At 46.4% G+C, this 23,913-nt stretch overlaps 1 protein-coding gene across 1 annotated transcript in view; it reads right to left on the bottom strand.

Annotated features, from left to right (window-relative positions):
• Window positions 1–13,115: 13,115 nt before the first annotated feature.
• ACAA2 (acetyl-CoA acyltransferase 2) overlaps window positions 13,116–23,913 on the bottom strand; it is a 35,084-nt gene continuing 24,286 nt past the window's right edge. The window contains exons 7-10 of the mRNA XM_058676926.1: window positions 23,624–23,753; window positions 17,680–17,750; window positions 14,753–14,907; window positions 13,116–13,538 (exon numbers count right to left, since the gene is read on the bottom strand). Coding sequence (XP_058532909.1) covers window positions 13,454–13,538; window positions 14,753–14,907; window positions 17,680–17,750; window positions 23,624–23,753 — 441 coding nt within the window. The 3' untranslated portion in view covers window positions 13,116–13,453. The remainder of the gene's footprint in view (window positions 13,539–14,752; window positions 14,908–17,679; window positions 17,751–23,623; window positions 23,754–23,913) is intronic.

The raw sequence follows: 23,913 nt of genomic DNA, 5'->3' as shown, positions 1-23,913 counted from the left end.
GGGCTCCTCCTGGAAACTTGGGGATCTTCAGCAGGTGTGACCCTCTGCCAACTGCAAACATTCCAGGCTGCTCACAACTGGACCCATCAAGGCTGAAGGCAGAGGATGTTCAGGACTGACCTTGACCCTGCCAGAGCCAGGAATCATGTCCAGGAGATGACACAGGAAAGTCCCAGTGGCCATGCCTGGGGTACCACTGGGCCTCTGGTCCCTGGTGAGGTAAAGACTTCAGAGCAAAAGAACTGTGATCCCCCAACTCCCCTGGGGCAGGGAGGTCTGGCCCCAGTGCTGAGCTGTGAGGTGGCCCCGTCCATGATGGTGGAGGGCCCGACAGGGGGCAAGGGAGCTGAGTTGGGAGTGTCAGGGGGATTTGAACAGGAAAGAACACTTCTCCTGTGGACCATTTCAGTGAGCTATGCGAGACTCATGACAGGTGGAAACCTCCAGCCACCCTGATGGGAGGGGGCTCCCCCAACCCCCCAGACCCGCAGAAGCGGCAGAGGCTGGGGGCGGGGCTCTTTTAAGCATATTTCGGTGAACAAAACAACAGCTAACAGAGAGGACTGGAATCCTAATGTCTGGCTTGCTTTAAACAAAACACCACCAGAAGGGGCTTCCAGAGGGGTGGAATGGGAGCAAGTATGCTGTCCACTTTTAAAAAGATGCCCCCTTTTCTTATTCCCACAGAGACGTGGCCCTGACTGCCTGTAACCCCTTACAAATGGGCCTCCCCTGGACTGCTGGCTGGGAACGTTGTCCTGGAGGCTCCATCCTCAGCCTGGGTTCTGGGATAGGAGAGGCTGGATGGCGCCCCCTAGGGCTCATAGATTGCATTGCGTCTTCAGAGGGTTAGACCAGAAGGGGTCAGGAGCTGGCTTGGCCACCAAGACCTCAGTGTCCCCAGCCTTACCTGCTCCTAGGACTTCATCCAACTGACACAGTGCCAGTTCAGGAGTCCTGGTCTCAGACCTAGCTGTCCCTCTCCTCTGTTCCCAAATGCCCCGTTGACACCTGCTACTGGTGTGTGTGTGTGTGTGTGTGTGTGTGTGTAATTCCTGTCAGAGGGTTTTGTAGGAGTCAAACAGGAAAGGGCTTTGAGGAGGATGTAGTTCCACTCATACCTACAGGATTATTACCTAATTCTTTGAAAAGAAAAAGCCCACTGGGAACTCTCAGGTCCCACAAGGTTTCCTGCACATCGTGTCCATGTGGTCCCATGGAAAGCTGACAGCTGGCCAGCCAACTGGTCAGACCTTTGCAGGGGACGTCTGTGGCTGGATCCCACTGTGAGAGAGTCAAGTCCAGCTGGTCTCTGAGGACTGACCTCCGTGTTCCGTATCCGTGAGTTGTCCACAGCAGCCAAGGGCTGGTAAATGCCCAAAGCCTGCCCCTGCCCAACTCAAATTCTTACTTTTTCAATTTCAGTACAGATGATTCCCCACTTATGATGGCTTGAGTCACTGTGTTGTTGACATGTGCCATGCAGTCAGTAGAAATCCTGCAGGGGGGCCTGAGTGAAGGCTCAATTGGCTAAGCCTCTCTTTACCTGTAAGCATTGGTGTCCCACTTGGGTGCTGGTTCTAGCCCTGGTGGCTCCACTTTCCATCCAGCTTCCTGCAGGCTAGTAAAGCTGTCTGCAGGGCCACTGTGAAGTCAGAGCCTGAGAGGTGTCAGGGATGAGGGACAGGTCTGGGGCCAAAGCAGGGAGGTCCAGACAAAGAGATGAACAGGCTTGCTAAGGGAGACCACGTCAATGTTCATGTGAGCAGGAGCAAGAGCCAAACCTTGGGAAGCTGGACACTTAGGGGATGCCAAGAAGGGTGGACAGGCCATAGAGGTGGGAAACCTGTCAGTGTTGGGGAGGCCAAGGTAACTAGATTCCAAGGGGAAGCAATACCAAAGGGTGGAGATGCTGGAGGCTGAGACAACTAGCAGATTGCATCCTGAGAAAGAGGTGGAGCCTGGTTGCCCAGGGCCGAGGAAGGAGCAGATGGTGAGACAGGAGACAGCTCTTTCTAGGGTGGTGCAGAAGCATAGGAAAGCTGCACTGGTCCATGACTCATCAGAGGCATGTTAGCCAGTTAGCAGATGTGTGAGAGTGGGTAAGATGGAGAACGCCAGAAGATAAACAAGAAAGGAAAACAATGGCGGCCAGGTAGGTGGTAGGAGAGGGGTCACGGTCAAGGGTACAAGCAGCGGAGCCACTCTCCCAGGAAAGCAGATCCTCATGACCTCCTGTGGGCCAAATCCAGAGATGGGAAAAATCCAAGGACACAATGTTGCCAAGTTCCCAACTCCGCTTTCTGTATCAGCCCCCAGTAGATTGGCTGAACATGGCTTTCCTGTGACATGGGCCATGGCTGCTGGCCTCTCAGGCCTCACCTGGGCTGAATGCTGCCCAGCCACTCCAGACCCCGTTGCTTAGTGAGTAGAGGTCTGAGGCTGGAGGCCCATGCTCCCACATGTTTCCACTGGTCCATGCCCACTCCTCTAGGGTTCCCCCTTTATAGGCCTTCTCAGACTGACCCAGGAGCCCTGAATAGCATAATGGCCCAGGACAGCAGCCACCAGCCTCATCCTACACTGGCCAGGTGGGGCCTCTGCAGACTGCAGACCAGGGCCAAGGTCTCCATTAGGAGGGAGCTCTACTACAGGTTGATGGGAATATCATTTACTACACACTACTGCCCCCTGTTTCTTTAACTGGCCACGAGGGGGTGCTGACACCACTCGGATACACTAGGGAACATGCAACTGGACAGTCGTTACATAGGGCCTAGGTTTCCCGGTGCACCAGGTTTGGGGCTGCTAGAGCCTGCGACCTCTAGGAGTCGTTTGAACCTCACGCTGGGAAGCTGAGTTCTTGGGTGATAAAAATCAGCAAAATGCTGCAACCAGCTGATAGAGTTTTGGTCAAATCCTGACACGCGTCAGCGCCCTGGAAATTCTCAGGGTTGTACTGCGTTTCTTGGATTTCTTTCGACCTCTAGAAAGCATGGAAGCTCACACCAAGCATCTTCAGAAATTGGAACTAAGAAATCCCCGTGTTGAGCTAAAAATCGCGATATTGGCTAACTGGCGTGCTGCTTGCCACCTGCTCTGGGGGCCGCCATGTCGGCGCAGTCTGCGTCTCTGCCTGTTTGTTGGGGCTGAAGCCAGACTGGAGGTCTCCAGGTGGGGACGGAAATCCCACCCTTTGCAGCTGGATGTGGAACCGCCCCAGGTTTGGAAGTCCTGCCTCCTATAACACTGGACATGGTAATTAGGCAATAGAACCTGCTCAACCACTTCTTCAGCCAGGTGAAGAAGAGAAATCACCCAGCAAAAGCCCTTGGGAGCCCCGCGGAAGCTGTAATTTGCATCCTTAGATATAGAACTGACCCACCACCGGCATAGTCCATCTGTGGGTGCTAAATGCTAAGTGTTCCCTTGTCTCACAGTGAAAGTTAACTCTAAAGCCACCTACAAACTGGAATCACTTAGATATTTTCAGCAGACAGCCCTAAACTGGGTCACCCTCCTCCTCTTAATTCCTTTAGGGTAAACAGTGCTCCATATGGTTGTTATACTTAAGAACAAAGGCACCTGCCGGAAAACTAGCATTGGTGTTGTCAGGCATCAGCAGGATCGTGACTCCTTTGAGGCACATCTTGGAGCCCACCCACCTCTTCTGCACACTCCCCTTCAAAAGCAAAAAAAATTTCTCAATTCTTACTTGATCTAACTTTCCTCTCTGACTCACAGGGCCCAGACAGAGAATGCCATGATTTTTTGCTACCTTGAATTCAATCTTCTCACGGGTGCCCAGCTGGGTTCTCTAGGTAAGGGGCCTTTGTGGCCCAAGCCCAGGCTGCACACGAGGGACCATCCTGAGGGGTTGCACCTGCAGATCTGATGTACCTTCGGTACCTGTATACTTTCCACAGCCCTGCAGCTGACGGCCGTGTCCTCGGGCCGCTCAGGTCTCTGGATGTGGCTGTGGGACCTTTCGCTGATACCATTTGCTCAGTCTTTTCTCACCTCACCAGCCTGAGCTTTTGGAGTGAGCGAAGCCTGCGAAGGAACTGCCTTTCTTGCATTTATTCGCTGTGCTCCCTGGTGCCTCCACTGCTTGGAACCAGGTCACCAAGAGCCCTGCAGGCCCTGAGAGTTTCTGAGTAATCAGACATGGTCTGTCCTAGTCTGCAGTGCCTGTGGCTGCTTTCTGGAGCTTTCTATGACAGCCCCTACAGGTCATCCCTCTCTGCTACTCCTTTTAATGTCTCTGCACTTGCTATTACACATCCTAACAGAATTCAAGTTCTTCCAAAGGTGTCCCTTCTCCTAGGCACCTGGGGAGTAGTGTAAATGAAACTTTTTTCATTTTACTTTTTTTTTTATGTGAGAAGCAAAGAATTGGTTCACATTTGGCCTACTCTTCAAATGCCCCAGCAGCTGGCACTGGGCCAGGTTGAAGCCCGGAGTCAGGAGCTCCGTCTGAGTCTGCCTTGTGGTTGGCAAGGATGAAGGTACTGGAGTCACCATCACTGCCTCCCAGGCCTATACAAGCAAGAAGCTAGAATGGGAAGCTGAAGCCAGGAATCAAGCTCTTTTACTCCTGGCAGGATACAGGTGTCCTAACTGCCATGCCTTCCCCATAAATTCAGTTCATTTATCAACCTTATTGAATTATATTCGGTACACAAAACTCCACCTACACTACCAGGTAACAGTGGTATCCATCACTTCCAAAGTTTCCAGAGGCTTACCCAGCTCTGCTTTTTAAAAATGCAGTGGGAATGCAGGACATGCGACCTGCTGTTGGCATAAATCTGAAGCGCGTAAGGCAGGCTTGCTGACTGTTCCACGGCATAACAGCCCACCTTGGCCTCTGCATACCCATTTTGGATCCCAGGACTACTGCTTTTGGTCTGCTCTGTCAAGAGGATGGCCCCTGTTGGTTCTGAAACTGCCTGTTGGAATGTTCAGAGGGTCTGAACACGAAGCACCTTCCACAGTTCCACATCTCTCTCTCAACCGAATCTCGTGGGTTCCACCTGTTCCATGCAGTGACGGTGACAAGGGGCCTGGCTTTATGGAGCTTTTATCCAGCGGGGACACACAGAGAGAAGTGGAAGGAAACACCACCCAGCTGGCAGAGATACCCTGGGCCAGGACTGGATGCCTACCGCCAGTGAAGCTTGGGCCGGGAGCGCCTTGGTGATCCTCCTTGAAGTTACAGGCCTAGGCCCTGGACCATGGTTTGACAAGGAGGGTCCCAGCACTAGGTGCATGGCCATACCAGGTACAAATGCATGGGCTAAGCCTTATCCTTAGCTGTTGAGGACTTTTGCTTTTTAAAAAGTTGTGTTTTTGCTTGTTTGTTTTTTATCTTAGAAGGGCAGTCTGGGAGTAACTTGTTTGTGTGTGTGGAAAACTAGCTAGCACATTCCTTCATCCTGCTGTTTCTGATTTTATCTTGTATTACTTCCAAAGGTTTCCTAGGAACTGTAAGTTCAAAGCCTGGCATGGACTCCTGCCAGTTCCTCATTTCTGCAGCAGGCTCAGGCTTCTGGAATGTGTCTGCATGCCAGTTGCATCACAGCTAGGCCCAAGCAGGCGCCAGAGGACCCTGGCTCCCGATTCCCCGTTACCACTCAGTGGAAAGTGGTATGCTTGTGGAGAGAGCAGAAGTGGAAGGGCACGGACAGGTGGGTGCTTGTCTTCACTGGCTGTGCTTCTGGAAGCTCTGACAGCCATCAGATACTCCTTACTGAGGTGCTCACAGCACAGGCAGTGGGGTTCCTGTCCCCAGGGCCTGGTGGCTTACCAGGGGAGGGAGGCGAGGATGGAGGACCCACATCTCTCCAGGGTCTGTGCTGTGTCCCTCATCCCTTCCAGCCAGCTGATATCCAAGGATGGGAGAGGGGAGGAGGCAAGCAGCTCCCAGCAGCATAGACTGTGCACTCAGCTGGCGTGTGTGTGAATGTCCATGTTTACACATATGTGCATACATATGAAATATGTGTGTGAATGTATGTGTTTATCTGTATATTCGTTTGTGTATATGTGTGCATGGTCTGCTTATCTATATGTGTGCGAATGTATGGATGTGTATGTGTGGATGTCCATGTGTGTATTATGCACATATGTGGGCATGCGTGGAGTATTGTGTGAATGTGTATGCATGTGTTTGTGTGTGTATGTGGGGGTGGTGTTCCCTGCCCAGCCCCACAGGGAGGCCTCCCGCTGTTATTGGCACAGAGGGCTGTATCTCAGGGGACTCCTTAGCTCTGGAGGCTTTGGGCCTGCCACATCGTCACTGGGGGTAACTCAGGCCAGTGTCTTTGGCCCATTGCCACTGGGGCACTGACCATGAGATGGGACATTTTGCCCTTCACATGCCGCCCTGGCTATCTTTACTGGTTCATTCACATTTCTTAATTCCTGGGAAATCACACTAGTTTTCTTCTTGTTTTGTAGATTTTTTTTCCAGCTTTTAAAAACTTACCATTTTAAAAAAACATTTTGCTACATTTTTTCATTCACAAATATTACCTGCATGTATATTTATATACACATACATGCTAATTTTCTGGAAAACAGAAATAACACAGAATGAAGGATTCATGACGACGACGGCAACATGCCCTACTCGTGTATAAACTGAGTGAAGCAGCCCCAACTTTCTACCTTGGTTGAAAAAGGGCTCCGAGATGTTGAGACAGTGACAGAGGCCGCACAGGCTGGGTGCGCCACCTAGGGGAGGAGGTATCACCAGACCCATTGAGTGGACTCAGGCAAGTCACCTGGCTTATAAAAATCCATGACTTACTTTAATAATAAAAATTAGGATAGAAACCCCAGAAATGAATCTGTGTCCCCATCAACTTATCTTTGCCAAAGGTGCTACAAGATTCTAGGAAAAGGAGTCTCTTCAACAGTCGGGTAAATAGACTGTGAAACTGGATCCCTACCTTTTACACAAACCACTTCTGAATGGATCAAAGATCCATGTGTAAGATCCAAGACTACAGACATTTCCAAAGGAGAGCATTGGGAAAACACCCCAGACATCAGCAGGCTCATCAAGTTTTTAGTGAAGACCCCAAAAGCACAGGCAATCAAGGCAAAATACATAAATAAAAAGACAATCAGGATCTTATCAAACTAAGATGATTGTGTATAGCAAACGAAGCAATCAACTGAATAAAAAGACCAGTGACAGAATGGCAGAAAATAGGGCAAAGCATGGGTAGGGCAAAAGATGAATAAGCACAGGACCAGGGTGGGATACGCTGCTGATATCTTATAAGAACACTGGTTCAAACCCTAGCCGCTCCACTTCCGATTTAGCTCCCTGTTAATGTGCCTGGCAAAATAGCAGAAGACGGACGGTTCCTGCCATCCACATGGGAAACATGGATGGGGTTCCAGGCTCCTGCCTTTAGCCTCGTCCAGCCCCAGCTGTTGTAGGTGTTTGGGAAGTGAAACAGGAGGTGGAAGATGTCTATTTCTCCTTCCCTCTTTCTTTCCCTCCCTTGGTAACTCTGCCTTTCAAATAATTACAATAAATCTTGAAAAAAATAAAAAGCTCTATGATTAATATCCAGAACATATAAGGAACTCAAAAAATTTAGAAACAAAACATATATTTTAGTTAGGAAATGGGCAAAAGTGCCAAATAGGCATTGCTCAAAATAGTTACAAATGGCCAACCAATACATGAAAAAAGCTATCACTAGCCATCAAGAGAATGCAGACCAAAACCACCAACAGGTATCCAAAGGAAATGAATTCAGCATATGAAAGTGATACATGCAGTCTGGTGCTCACTCCAGTCCAGTTCACAGTAGCAACGTATGGAATCAGCATCTGTGTCCAGCCATGCGTGGCTGGACGAAGAACGTGTGCTGTGTATATGCATGATGCAATATGACTCACCACACAGGAATGAAAGCCTGACATGCACAACATTGAAGGTCATTATGCTAAGGGAAATAACACAGAAAGACAAACATCACATTGTCTTTCACATGCAGAAAGTTAAAAATGTGTTTTATGTGATACATATATAACACTATATGTAAATATGTGGAACCATGTTATTTGCTACATAGATATTCGTAAATGTCTTCACTGAGTTACACTTCTTATGTAATAATATACACTTTTTTCTCCATTAAAAATGGCATATCGGGGGGATGGCATGGTGGTACATCAGGCTAATCCTCATATGGGTGCTGTTCATGTCTCGGCTGCTCCATCTTCCATCCAGCTCTCTGCCATGGCCGGGAAAGCAGCTGAGGATAGCTCAAGTCCTTGGAACTGTGTCTCTCCCTCCATGGGAGAACCAGAGTGGGTTCTTGGCTCCCAGCTTCAGATCAGCTCAGCTCTGGCCATTACGGCCATTTTGGGGAGTGAACCAGCAGATGCAAGACTTCTGTATCTCCTTCTTTCTCTATAAAAATCTGCCTTTCAACTATATATTTGAAATATGTGTACATATATATGTGTGTACTATCATGTGTGTGCATATATATATAAATGGAGAGCAAGATCAAGCTTGCATTTGCTGTTTCACTCCCCAAATGCCCACAAAGGTTAGGCTTGGGCCTGGTCTGGAGCCATGAGTCCTCATGGGCTCCTTATGAGGGAGAGAGGAACTCAATCCAGGTCTCCTATGTGAGTGGCAAGGACGCAGTCACTGAGCCATTGCTGCTGCCTCCCAGGGTCTGTTTTAACAGGAACCTGGAGTTGGGAGCTGGATCCAGGACTTGAACTCACTTACTAACTTAAAGATCCCATTTCTGCCATGACACTTACTGTGTAAAATGAGCAAAAGACAAGGTGTTACTGCCCCAAAGGGTAGTATAGACATTCTTGGTTTTATATATTACCCTTGTCATTTAAATTTTCCTTGAAGTTACAGAAGTGAAAACCTAGGGATATTTATAGGAGAAAGAACTATCCTTCACTCCTCATTTGCACCCACCTGTAGTGGAGGCCACTCAGTGTCAGTCAAGTCCTACTTACAGACTAGTGACTCGCACATCGGTATCTCTGTCCTGAACTGTCTCTGCACTCCAGAGTCACCTGTTCAGCTTCACTGCAGGGATACCAGGGCTGTACTGATCTTCCCTTGAATTTGCAAGGATCTTCTCCTTATGTTGCTGAGACAACAAGCCCAGCAATCATCCTGGACTCCTTTCTCTGCCAACCCACAGTCAGTCACCATCAGATCTTGGTTACCTGCACTTCCCTCTGTGCAACAGGCCATCATCCACCTGAGTCAGCTGAAAGCCTGCAGTGGCACTCCAGCGGCTGGCAAGGCTCGACATGTCGTGCTCCCAGCGGGTCTTGGACTCAGCTGTGACCACACTCCCGGCTTCCTCTGCTCCAGCCACACTAGCCTCCATGTTGTTCCATCAGCTCACAGGCACTCTCAGCCCACGCTATGTTCAGATGTGGTTTGTTCCTACCAAAACCCAGGTTGGAAGGTAAGTGCCCAGGTAGCGGTCCTGAAAGGTGATGGGACTTTCTGAGCTGTTCAGGTCATGGGGTCTCCATCTGACAGGAGGAATACAAGTTCCCCAGATATCAGGCTGTTGGGAAGCAACTGGTCCCTTTGTCCTCTCTGCATGCACCAGCTTCTTGTTCTGCTTTTCCATCATGCTCACCAGAAGTTGAGCAGATGTGGCTGCCAGATTTGGATTCTAAGTAAGACAAATCCCTTTCCTTCATACATGACTCAGTCTTGGGCATTCTGTTACAGCAACAGAAGACGGACTGTGAAAGTCCTGTTTACTCTGCTTTTCTGGACACCCACGAAGCTACTTCTCACTTTTGAGTGTCTGCTCAAATGTCAGGCACTCAGGTGCCCCCTGACCAGCTACTCATACCCAACAACCCTTACTTGATGTATTTGCTAAGCTCTCTTACAGTGGAGTCATTGCAATGTTCTTTGGTTAGTCAAAGGTAGGAGGACTTTGGTCCTATTTTTCCAGCAAAAGCTCCAGTTTACACCAGTTTTTCTGGGGTAATGGTCACTTCTCAGGATTGCTTTTGTTTGGATAATAAACTCCACTGTCAGTCTAGATGCAACCAATGATGCACTTGGCATTCTTTCCCTTTAGTATGTCATTGGGCTAAAAGTACATGGCCTGTAATTTCCCCATTGCTTTCTGCTGGTCTGTGATACCAGGTGGCAAACACCTTTCCCCTGAAAAGACGTAAGCACAGATATGTGCACAGGCAGACACATCAGTGCATATACTTCCAAGATCAACTATGTAGACAGAAGAGGGTAAGAGCGGCAATTTGCTCTACTTCTGTCTGATTCTGAGTAACTTTCTATATACTGTAAATTTTTCAAACATCATCCATCTATTTGTTCATTCATCCATCCATCCACCTATCCATCCATCCATCCATTCATTCATCTATCCATCCATTTATCCGATTGCCTCAACATTATCATGTATTTTGATGTGCCAGGCATGGGAAACGTTTGCCCTTATGCAGCTTTACTAAACAGACTACTAAATGAATGCAGGTTCAGAGAGGTTTTCTCTGAGTCAGTGTTAGAATGGGGTGTCAAGGGGTGGGGTCTTAGGGTGAACACGGAACCTAAGGAGGGAGACTGAGGCTTGAAGGATGAGCAGAAGGAATAGCATTGCAGGCAGAGGGCAGACCTACAGGCGCCCTATGGCATCAACAAACATGACCAGTGAGCAGCCCACAGCCAGTGTTGGAGGTGTTGGGAATTGGGCAGGGTGGCAGTCTGAGATCAGGTTGGAGAGAAGTGAGGGCTACCAAATGTAAGCTACTGCAAGTGAGGAGTTAAGGTGTTCAGCAGGTGGTTTGCAGCAAATGACAACATTCTATGTGTTGATGACTGAAGAGGGTCAGGGGTAGAGGTAGGGGCCTTTATTTCAAGGCCGCCACGGTGCTCAAGGCAGGCTCAGACTGTGTTGATGAAGGCAGGGGGTGGGGGAAGAAAGAGATGAAGTGGAGATGTTCTCTGGAAGCAGAGCAGATAAAGCTTGCTGATGGGCAGGATGCGACGGCTGAGGGAAAGCGCAGATTTGAGGGAAATGCCCTGATTTCCAACTTGAGCTACTAGAATTGAAAAGAAGCTGAAGAAAGGGCTGGTTTAGCAGGCAGAGTAACTGCTACTGCTTGGGGTATGTTGAAGACAAAGGGGCCTGTGAGAAAGGTCGAGAGATCATTCAGGGAGAGGAATGTGAAGCGAGGGGAGACCCATGCTGGGATATCTTTGTGAAGATGTATGGAGTCACAGGGACAGGAGAGAAATACCCCCCAAACACACACCTGAAACTCTCATGAGCCAAGTTCCAGTAGAGGAATGCTCTAACCACCCGCAAAAAAAAAAAAAAAAAAAAGCTGGAAAGGTAGGGGGAAATGAGAGCAGAGCCCAGGGAGGTTGGTGAGAAGAGTGAGGAGGAAGGAACAGGCAACGGCATTATATTTAAAAGAAAGAAAAAGAAAAGCTGTGTGTACACTGCCCTGCCAAGCATGCACATAAACACAGCTAGGTAGATTAGATGTTAGAATTTCCCAACGGCAGCGTCCTTGACACTCTGGACTGGCTAATTGTTTGTTGTGGGGGCTGAGCTGTGCACCAGCGGATGTTTAGAAACAGCCTTGGCTTTCACCCACTGGATGCCACCAATAACCCTTCCCCACTCAGAATAACCAGAGTCTCCAATACTGACAATGCTGCCCGGGGACCCTGGCTGGTGACTTGCAGGTGAGAGGTTAGGGTTAGGGTGAGGGTCGGAAGTGATTCCCTACATAGGGGAAGCTTAAGGATGAAACCCAGGTCGGCTTCTCATCTCAGTCTGTGGCCCTGATGGCCGTCAGTGGAGCATGCCCACATGTTAGTGTATGCTTAGGGATCTATAAGGGCTGCTGCCTCCTGTCGCAGTGCGGCAGGTATCCAGGCTGAGGATCGTCCTTTCTGATGCTGGGGGCACTTACTGTAGGCAGGAGAGTCGGGTGCCGCATGCCTATGTCTGACACATGACCTTCTAGCCTTTTACAGGCCGCAAGCTTTCTAGTTAAAAATAAGATCTCTGAAGTGAGTGTCAATCTTCCTTGAAGAGTTTCTGTTCCCATTCAGGTGTAGTTAGAGCGCCTAGTCAGCACTGTCCTTGTCCACAGCCCTCATGTATTAATATCAAGATCAACTTCAGTCATTTTAGTCCTTGGACATTTAGCTTAGAATAAATTACAACAAATATTCAGTACACAAAATAAACTGGCTATCAAAGCATTTCAGAAATGACAGAAGATAGCTGGTGTTGACAAATAACCAAGGTGATTAACAAATGGGCAAAGCACGTTAACAGACATGTCTCACAAGACAGCCATGTGTGCAGGGAATGCATGAAGGCACCCAACATCACTAATCATCAGGGAAATAAAATCCAAACCACAACCTGTTACTTGCCCCGTGTTTATCAGCCACTGTCTCAAAAATAAGCAAGGAAATAGCAAAGGTGGTGAGTCCCTTGTGTACTGTTGGTGGCAATGTAAAATGACACTGCCATGATACAACAGCTATTCCTCAACAAATAAGCCCAGGAGGACCACATGGCCCAGCAACTGCACTCCAAGCACACCTCAGGGACCTGCAAGCAGGGATGGCTGAGACTCTGGAACATTCACATTCACAGCAGGTTGAATCAGAAGACCCCAGTGGGAGAAGCAACCTCAGGGCCCACTGACAGATGACTGGACAAGCAAATGTGGCCACATACTATGGACTATTATCTAACCTTAAGAGAGGAAATCTTGACATTGGCTACATAACAAGAGGACAGACACTGAATGATGCTTCTTGCAGGCAGCACCATGAAATGTCAAGCTCATAGAGCCAGTTGGCACAAGGATAGCTGCCAGGGGCAGGAGAAAGAGAGGAGAAGCTGCCATGTGACGGGGCCGTGGCTACTGGGTTACAAGATGGAGAGCTCTGTGATGGATGGTGTAGTGAAGGGTGCAGAGGGCACGCAGTGCCATTCAATCGTGGGCTCGCTCACAATCAGTTAACGTGACAAAGTCAGGTGATGTGATGCTTACTACAGCCTAAAGAAAATCACAAGTATAACAAATGACAGGAAGAGATCAGCTGAGGTTAAGGCAACATTTATTCAATTTCTTGTAATCCCATTATTTAAGGCACATGTGGCAGCTGTTTGACAAGGACATAAAATTTTTAAGACTATGAAAGTTGAGTTTTAGTTCAGAACTACATGATATTTGGTGTGAATGTGAGAGGACCTATTTTGGCACAGTCTCATTCACCATCAAAATCATTTCTGCCTCGTGACGGGTTGAGTAAACTCAATCACTGCTTCAGGGGCAGGGCACAGTCAGCGGTGGCAGCTGCTCTGAAGGTCACCTGATGTCCTGTGGCCTCGGAGCAGGGTGCACTGGGTTCACTTCCTTCTTAGGCTGTGTTCTGAATGATGACTGCAATACCTTGGCCACCTCCAATGCAGGCCGAGCCCACAGCATATTTTCCACCTCGGCGCCTAAGAAAGCAAGAGGTAGCTGAAATTTACTCCAATAAAGAACAGAATTCATTGTATTAGTTACAGTCACATCTGCATTACTTATTCCCTTTCAGTTTATCTTCTCAGTCTCTTCTCCAGTTCTCAATACCGGCTTACAGTCATGACAGGTGAAAAGAATTTGGAAGGCTGAATATTTTTAATAAGCAAAAAAAGGTGGGGCAACACAGAAGAGAGAGGCAACCGAATAAAGGGGGGGATTCAGGGTGAGAGGAACCGAAGAAGATAGGCCCAGGCATGCTGTGGAAACAACAGGAGGCACCCTGGACACACAGGGCAGAGGGGAGCAAGGGAGACAGACACACAGTCTCTCTGACTTGTAGAATCCTGGGTTTTCAGGGTGCCTCAGAGTAAATATAGCCAACACACTGGTTGAAATCACTGGGAAGGTAATTGAAAAACAGTTCAGGTCTCTTTTACAGTAATGACTCAAGAGTATCATCTGTTCTCACTCCACATTCCTAATATGATGACTCTGAGAAAATAACCCAGGAATTATTTTTGAACATGCCAATCACTCATTTTAACTCTGCGAAATATGAAGTGATATAAGACAATGATTTCTAGCCTGACATGGAGTCTGATTTTGGTTTTTCAACCTAACAGGTTGGTTTTGTTTGCAATTTTCCATTGACAGAGCCAGATGGTCCACAATACACTCTGCTAGGAGGAAGAGGAAGAGCTCCTTTATCAGAAACAAAGAGGGTCGGACACATGGGCCATCCCTCCTGGAAGACCGGAGAAACAGAGCTCCAAGCCAAATGGTCACTTGCTTGGTTTCCATAAATGATGGTGCCAGCACCCACTGACTTTTCTCTTCACTAAGTTCATGGTACTCCTGTTGCAGGCTCATGGTGCAAGTGTCCTGAGAGCCAGGGCCCCAGCACCAACACCAGGGAGGGGCACACACACCCTGGTCCTTCCCGGAACACATGCTGAGTGGCCACAGAGTGCACAGAGCAAGTATGAGAAGAAGCTTGGGTCCCAAACACACAATAACGGCTCCTCTTCTCTAAGGCCGGTTGCAAAACACTGCCCATAACCTTTCTCCAGGTAAGAACTACAGAGAAGAAGAGAAGGAGAAGGAAAAATGCTAGAGTGTTCTGAGGAAATCTAAATCTACACACTTCTATGAGAAACAACGAATCTGAAATATGGCCATCTCTGGCAAATACCTTAATTCATGAACCAGGTGTGCAGTAATTCTTGAACCAGAGCTTGCCAATGGGTGACCCAAAGCAATGGCTCCTCCATTCACATTGGTTTTGCTTGGGTCCAGATCTAAACTCTTCTGAACAGCCAGGTACTGGGGAGCAAAGGCTTCATTCACCTTCAAATCAGAAAAAAAAATTAACACTTTTGAAAGTACCTCATGAAGTTTTTCAACTTGTCTTTAATGATTCTGTGTCAAGATTACCAACTGCTACTTCAAATCAGATGTATCTGTTGGAGAAAGAAATCTTTAGTAATCTTGTCTTCTAAGTGGACATGTGCTAAAGCAGTGGGATACTGAAAAAAGCCCACAGCATATAGAGTTGGATGGATGGCTCAAATCTTAGCTGCATCATTTATATACCTGTTTCTTAAACTCTTAAATACTCCTATATCCTTGGCAATTAATGGTGACTGGAGTATCATGCTGAGTCATTGTCAAGGTTAATTGGAACCCATGGGGATTAAGTGTCTAGTGTATTACCTGACAAAGAACAAGTAGTCAGTAAGTGGGTGCTATTATAGTATTACCTGCTGTTGGAAGCCATGCTTCCAAGCAAAAACTGATGAGAGAACAAAGAATAAACTTAGAAAGCCAGACACAACAGCGAATGGTTATTAGGTGGAAAATGCAGCAGAACTGAAAGGTATCATATTGTCATTACAAAGGCTGGCTATGATCTTCAAGCTTGCAGTATTGTATGTTCACATGATCTCAGATTAGGAACTTTAGAGACATGAAATTTAGATGATAAATTATGTAGCTAAATTATATACAATTGTATAATATAGGTATTATTATACATGATGTATTAAAACCATAACTATTTATAGCTATAACATTTGAATTTTATAGATTAAAAATACGGTAACCAAAGAGTTTGTGCTCTCTCAATGCCCTGCCTTACTAAACAAGTTTTTTATTTCTGTAGTGATGCTCAAAGAGCTACTATCCAGAATAAGGAGTGAAACAAGGCTTCTAAACATAGGGAAGCTAAGTGGTGAGGCCCTTGAATGTTTACACATCTATAAATGACCACCAACAGCTTTGCATAACTGATATATTTCAACAGCATTCAATTCAGAGGAATTTTTTTGTGGACCTAAATATGGTCATTAAGCATGGTCATTAAGCCATGGAGGTGATTACACACCTGCTACCCCTTTACCCTTCAGTCACTTCGAACTGGATTTCCTTTGGTATACTAATCAGTTCCCAATACTAAGTAGCACAGGCTTAATTATCTAAAATTTCCAAATATTTCCAAAATGTGGAGGGTATACAGTCCATTTTTAAGTACTTTCTTCTCTACCACCTGCTTTAATTATGCTTAGTGGTTAAGCTACTTTTGTTATAACATTAAACATGAAAAAAAATCCCACCATCAATAACTTCAAGTTTCTAGGGTAGAACAGTGGGCCTGGCTATTAAAAAGTATCTCATGCTGGAGGGCTTGGGTTTGAGCTTTGGCTCTGTTCCCAATTCCAGGTTCCTACCAGTGCGTGCCCTGGGAAGACAGAGGTGATGGCCCAAAGCATTTGGATCTTTGCCATTCACAAGGGTGACCTAGACTGGCCAGTTCCTGGTTTCGGCCTGCACAGTTCTGTACACTACGGGCATTTTGAGTGTTAACCTGTAGATGGGAGCACACACAGTTTTTCACATAATTTTCTTTCTTTTTTAAAAAATTCAAGCTCCCAGTGTCAAAAACTGTGACAAAAATCAAGCCACATTATGATATAAAAGTCAAAGATGAGTTTGAAGGGAAGGGTACCTATGTTTGCAGATGGTAAGAAATGTCTGGACTTGGCATTATTTAGATTATGCTTTTTTCAAAAGAATAACTTTTTTGAAGGGCTAGGCATAGAACCTGGTTTTCTACTTCTTAGAAAATAATTTTAAACCACATTTTTACTTTATTTGAAAGGCAGTGAGAGAGAAGGAGAAAGACAGAGAGAATTTTCTATCTGCTAGTTCACTCCTCAAACTCCTGCAACAGCAGGGCTGGGCCAGTCAACCTCAGTTTCCCACATGGGTGACATGGACCCAGGTATTTGAGTCTTCACCTGCTACCTACCAGAGTGCACAGCAGAGGAAGATGGAAAGCAGAGGAGCCAGGGCTCGAACCAGGCTCTGCAAAAGGATGCTGGAGTCCCACACAGTAACTATACAGCAGTGCCAAATGCCTGGCCTATTAGGTCAATTTATGTACACTTTTTGAGTTTATAAAATAGTGTTCTTTCTTCTCTCCCACTTTATAGAACATTCAGCAGGCGTATTAGCATTCTAAACTGTAGTGTAGTTCTATTAGCTTCCAAGAAGCTTCCACATTTTAGTAAGCAAAATTGGCTTTGAACTGCACATGTAAGGAAAGCATCTTTTAAAGCGTTTTAAAATTTTCATTTATTTGAGAATACAGAGTGAGAGCAGGCCAGAGAGGGAGAGAACTAGCTCCCAACTACTGATTCATTTCCTAAATGTCCAAGACAGCTTGGGGTGGCCTGGACCAAAGTTGGGATGAGGCCATCAAGCCGGACCTCCCAAGTGGGTAGCAGGGAATCGACTGCTTGTTACATCACTGCTGTCTCCCAAGGTCTGTCCTAGCAGAAAGCTGGAGTCCACCCCAGAGCTTGGCACTGGGCCCAGGACTCTGATGGGGAACATGGCACCTTAACCAGCTTCTTCATGGCTAGGCTGGATGCCTGTTCCCAGGGAAGCATTTTGATTGGGTAGGGGAAATGAAAACATAAAGCATGCAAGGATAATACAGAGAAGTTCATCCTGGAAAAGGCTAACAGTATTGAAACAGAAAGAACTGTAAAGTGTCAATCTACAGCCATCCAGGCTATGAAAGTGGGTCGTTCATTCATGTGAAAAAGGAACATTTACCTCCACCAAGTCCATGTCCTTAAGACTCAGTCCTGCTTTCTTCAGGGCTCCACTGATAGCAGGGACAGGACCTACACAAGAATAAAACACTTCTATAAAGATCATTTCACCTATTCAACAAGCTTTTCTTTCTCTACTGAATAAGCAAGGAAGAAACCTGACAGTTATTAGTAGCCACAAATACTGATATCTTGACAACACATAGTAAGTGGTATGACAATAAAGAAACAGGGGTTTTGATGGTTTTGTTAGTTTGTTTTTGTTTAATCTCTTCAAGACACTTTGTTTCTCATTAAATTCTTCACTGACCAATAGATCAAACAGTAACATCATTTTCTTCAAGAAGGTTCTTGATTTTCTTTTTCCTTTCTTCAGCAACACATTAGTCATTCAATAGCAAGTTATTTAACTTCATGGCATTTTTAATTTCCTGTTTTCTGTCTATTGCTGATTTTGTTCTGTGGCTTTTCATTTAAGGGGATGTACAGTAATTGTGTTATGAAGACTATCATATCTAGTAGCATGTTATTTAACTTCATGGTGTTGCAAATTTCTATTTTTTTCCTGCTGTTGATTTTGTATTGTGGCTTTTCATTTAAGGGGATGTACAGTAACTGTGTAATGGAGACTATCATATCTAGATATAAGGATACAATGCAAGTATGCATCTCTACTTCCAGATCAAACATGGACTCCTAATGAAACTGTAAACTATATCTTGACAATAGGATGCTGGACTCTCTGTCATTGCCCATGCCTGCAATGCTGGACATATGACTGTTTATGAAGAACTATACTATAGTAATAATATAGGGGAACTCAGTGTGGGGGAGGGGTCTTGAGGAAGGAGTAAAGGAAATCCTACAGCCTATGGAACTGTATCATAAAATGATAATAATGATTTTTTAAAAAGTAAAAAAATAAAGAAAATAGGATCAACATGATATACTATTTTTACTGTTAAACTGCAGATAAGAGACTCATGGAAGGTTCTACCATAAAGGCAATTAAGATCTCAACAGCCAGAGGAGTCACTGTGGGATTTCACAGTTACACATTATACTTGACACTGAATGGCTCGGCAGACTGAGTGCTCTCCTACAAGACACACCACATGTGGCTACATGTTGAACCGTCAGATCCATTTGGATTAAAAACAAACATGGTTGGGCTTAGCTGCAGCATCAGCTGGCAGAAGCTGGCACTGGGGGCTAATTCTGTCAAGTTACACTGCAGAACCACCTGGAGAGTGCATAATCCAGGAGTAGGAGTGGCCTAGAAGGGAAAGAGTGGGCTCTTCCTTCTTGGGTTACCATTCTCACTGAAGGGTGCGAAAACGAGGACAGGGGCTGGGGTGGCTAGACAAAAAAGTACCCACCAGCATGTGTGTGGGCTGGGTGGTCGGGCTGGTTGGTTGAACTAGGCTTCAATGCCCACTGTCATGTATGAGAGCTGAACAGGATATAGGACAGACTGGACTAGTTTGCTGCACATACTGGCAAACCAGGATAGGGGGTGGGATTGGTGGGGGTTATTGTAGGTCACTCCAACCAGGCTGCAGCTCCCACTGGTTTATGTGAGGGCCGAGTGTGTGCTGGGCAGAACCAGGCTGGTCTGCAACACCCATTGGTTCCAGTGGAAGTCGGGACTGAACACAGAACCAACCCAGCAATTGCAACCACCAGCTGATCGTGGTGATGGACTGTGCCGGGCCCTGTGCTTGCTAGAACACACAAGAATCTGGTCTGGGAACACCTCAGACAAAGTTTCTTTAGGGATCTCCCCAATTGAACTCCTGGACTCAGAACCCTAACCATGAAAAGACAGAGGACAGAACAAGTAAGTCAACTACCTCAGCCATATGTTGGCAGTGAAAAACTGGGCAAATGGAGACTCTATGATGGACTATGTCAATCAGTGGATTCTTCAACGACCTCATCGTGCTTGGAATGGCAAGAATGGCAGCAATTCAGAACTGCTGAACTATCAAAACCACTTGAGCAAGACCATCGGAGCATGCCCCACATCAGGGATCTGGGATGGGTGGGAGACTGGTTGGGGCTTTTCCCTTTATCTCCCCCTTTACCCCAGACACATGACAAAAAAAAATGTGGAAATAACAGTCTTACCCACTTTCCTGTAGCCCTTGAACCTTTTTGCCCTAATTAACTATGTAAAGAATGTAAAAAATAAAGAAAAAACAAACAAACAACAACCACAAAACTGGCAGTATTCCATAGGCATAACAAGATGGGAAGCTGTGAGGCACTTTAGGAAAAGATAACTCAAGTTAGGAGATGCTAGAACTCAAATGGTAGACAGTGAATTTAAATATAACATGACCCAATTCAAGAAGTACAAACCCTCCTGATAAGACTTCTGAAAAAAAAAACACTGGCTCCTGGATTTCTAAAATTGACAATGACAGCTAATATAGCTCATAATTTTTTGTTTAAATTGGAATCTTTTTCTTAAATAGGAAAAAAATTGGGGTGGAGATTATCTGCTTTGTTTTTAGCGAACAAAATTGCTTTAAATGTCTGCAAAGAAAAATAGGTGGGATGTTTTGAATTCAAGCGGTCAACCACTCTGCAGTGAAATAGAAAGTTAATGGGAGCTGGGCTGTCACATGAAAAGCTGAATGCAATACAAACAAGATGTTACGAGATTTTGTCCACTAGTTAAAACACCCTGAGGTAAGCCTGCTTCTTAATTAGGATCACCTAGTTAATACTTTCCAAGTGCCAGTTCTATATGGATATTAAGTTAATACAGACCCTAATTCCCCATTCTCCTTGAGTGGCTCAGGCAAAGAGAAGATGGGTGGGTGGTCATGCATAAGTCACCAGGTAACCAATGGTCAGGAGTATACAGCCCTACAATGGCGAAAGACATAAAGAACAGGAAGCTGATGAGGACATGGTGCATACTTGCTGATCTTACCAACACAGCAAGCAGGACTCGACATGCCTGGGTGAACTGAGAATCACTGCAGTCAAGTGCGACAACATGGTTGGCAACAACCTGACTCTTCAAGGAGTCTTTCCAGACCATGCTGCTATTCACCGGGTCGCAGGAAGGCTTAGCAGTCTCATGAGCGAAAGGAGACACATTATGGGCCCTGGTTCATGTCCTGGCTACTCAGCTTCCCATCCAGCTCCCTGCTTGTGCCTTGGAAAGCAGTCGACAATGGCCCTAAGCCTTGGGATCCTGGACCCACGTGGGAGACCCAGAGGAGATGAGGCTCCTGGCTTTGGATAGCTCAGCTTCATTCAATGCGGCCATGTGAGCAGTGAACCAGTGGACAGGTGATCTTTCTGTCTCTCTCTCCTCTCTGAAATCTGCTTTTACAACAACAACAACAAAAAAAAAAAGGAAGAAAAGAAAAAGAAAAGGAGACATATTTAGTCCCAGCTCCTACCACTGACAACTAGGGGATGTTGGGCACTGTTCTGAGCTTTGAGCTTCTGATCCGAAGGGCCCGGGTTAGGGTTTGGCCTTTTCCAGCACTGGGATCCATTTGATAAATGAAGCTCAGTTACACAGGCAGCCAGAGCTGGTCCCACGAGGCTCCAGAGCCCACCCAGTCTCACTTGCTGAACCCTGAGGAGTGGCAGGGAGCACTGTCTCTGTGACTGTGACCGTCCTCAGTGCCACCTGTGCTCTTTAAGTCCCAGTTCTCTTGTGGCAGCCATTTGGGGCTGTAGGTTAGAGAGCTGCAGAACTGAGAAGCCACTGCCTACCAGATACTCAACCACCTGCTCTCTCTGCTTCTGCACCTGAGAGCCAAGCTCTAGCTGCAGGAGCCATCAGACACTGGGCACACATGCAGCTCTCTTCCAGCTGAGGAGAAAAACTACCTTCCACAGTAGCATTCACTGCACCACAAGGCAAACACCCAAGCCTGGGAAAAAAAGGAAGGAATGCTGTGGTTTGCTTACTTCCTTCCTATGCTAATTTGTCAGAACCTAGTAAATGAAGTCAAAGTGAGAAAGAACTATGAACTAACTGCTATTTCTTCTTTTTTTTTTTTAAAAAAAAAAAAGATATATATTTTTTTAATTGGAAAATCAGATATAGAGAGGAGGAGAGACAGAGAGGAAGATCTTCTGTCTGCTGATTCACTCCCCAAGTGGCCGCAACGACTGAAGCTGAGATGATCTGAAATCAAGAGACAGGAGCTTCTTCCGGGTCTCCCAAGAGGGTGCAGGGTCCCAAGGCTTTGGGCTGTTCTCAACTGCTTTTCCAGGCCACAAGCAGGGAACTGGATGGAAAGCGGGGCCGCTGGAATACGATCCATATGGGATCCTGGCATGTGCAAGGCGAGGACTTTAGTCACTAGGCTACCACATTGGGCTCACTAACTGCTATTTCTAAACGCTAAATTGGATTATTCATCAAAGTATCTAGGTATTTCGAAGAAAAATCCTATTCTTGGACTCCACTGTAGATTGACAGAAACTGGGGTGGAGTTATGGGAGGGCTGTCATGGCCATTTGGGGCTGGAAACTGCTGCTAAGACAGAAACAATAAATGCCATATAAATCTTGAGATGGTTAGGTTTTCAAGCTATCTTCCATTTCTAAGACAGAAGCTATATTTTGCCAATAGCAAGTAGCTGAAATGAGTTTGAAAGACTGTAACAGAAAAAAATGTTGTTTTTATCAACTATTTTTTTTTTAATGAAAAATGTTTTAGTTATTTGAAAGGGGAAGAGAGAGGGGGAGAGAGAGAGAGAGATCTTCTAATGGCTGAGTCAGGCCAAAGGCAGGAACCAGTAGTTCCACCTGGGTCCCTATTTGGGTGGCATGACCCAGGCACTTGCACCATCCTCCACTGCTTTCCTAGGCACATTAGCAGGAGGCTAGGTCAGAAGCACAGCAGCCAAGACTCCAACTGGAGCTTCAATATGTGTTGCCATTATTTTAAGTGGCAGTACAACTTTCCATGCCTCATGCTGGCCACATCATACAGTGCTTGCTGACAAGAATGTGAGACATAGTGAAAAGTGCCAGCCTTCTTCTCTGAGGGACATGACAGAGGGTACACTTGGGGTTACCACCATGGCAGGTGGGTGGCAGATACTTACTGGAGGATGGACTCCCACTGAGGGGCTCCTAGACGCAGCTCAGCAACATATTATCCTCCCTCTGTCTTGGGACCCGCTTCAATCAGAAAAGGCAGAAGCTCATAGAAAACCCTGTGTCCTAGCCTGAACCTGAAATCTATATCCAGGGAAGGCTCTTCCTTGGCAGGGAGGCTGTCAGACGGAGGGAGAGGCCAAAGCCCCTGAGTACCAATTTAACTGACATAAGGACCAGAGTGTAACCGACTTCCCTAATTGGAAGCTGTTCCTGTAGAAAATGATAACAGGCACCATGGAAATTAAGCATCATTTGCATGTCCTAGGAGTGCATCCAGCAAAACAGCCCTTTGTTCCACTTCTAATTCCTATTTTCCAAGCCATGACCATGAGTATATGAGAGCCTATTTATGGCAAGTTCCAAACCGTGTCCAGTTAGTACTTTGCTAATCTAGACAACTGATTACAATGACTCATTGTGTTAACAAGCCTTAGCCGAACCAGGGGAGGATTACTGAGACTTCCTGAGACAAAGCATCTAACTCATAGTGAAAACATCGAATTATATCTGGTGTCACCTCCTGGGATCCATCACTTACTGGCTATAATCCTGCCAGAAACCCCTCCAGGCTACAGTTTTTATTTTATTTAAATTAGTCCCACTTCCTGGAGTTTACCAGGTCTTGGCTGTCATACTGCATGGAGGACAATTCTTCATAAAGATGATAACTTTCAATGACTGCTTACCCACCTCCCTGTTCCACCAGGGACCCTGGTTTGGTTGCTTTTGTAGGACTCTGCATGCCAAAGAAGACTCATCTCCAAAAACAGAGCACAGCCTCCATGCCACCAGGAACTTACCAATGCCCATGATAGCAGGATCACATCCAGAGGTAAAGTAGCTCACCACTCTGGCCAGTGGTGTGAGGTTGTGTTTTTTGACAGCATCTTCACTAGCCAGGATGACTGCTCCAGCACCGTCACATACTCCCTTGAGAACAAAAACAGTGGATTAACTAAGAGGTACAGGAATCCAGGTCATCAGAGTTGGAGGTAATGGCACACCACCTCTCATGGAGTGACAGTAGGAATCTGGCAGCAGAAAATGTGCAATGGCACTCTAGCAGTACTACAGCAAGTAGTATCTGGAA

This window comes from Ochotona princeps, chromosome 18 (genome assembly GCF_030435755.1).
Source record: "Ochotona princeps isolate mOchPri1 chromosome 18, mOchPri1.hap1, whole genome shotgun sequence".
NCBI lineage: Eukaryota > Metazoa > Chordata > Mammalia > Lagomorpha > Ochotonidae > Ochotona > Ochotona princeps.
Note: the sequence above shows the minus strand (reverse complement) of the source record. Positions and strands in the feature narration are given on the sequence as shown.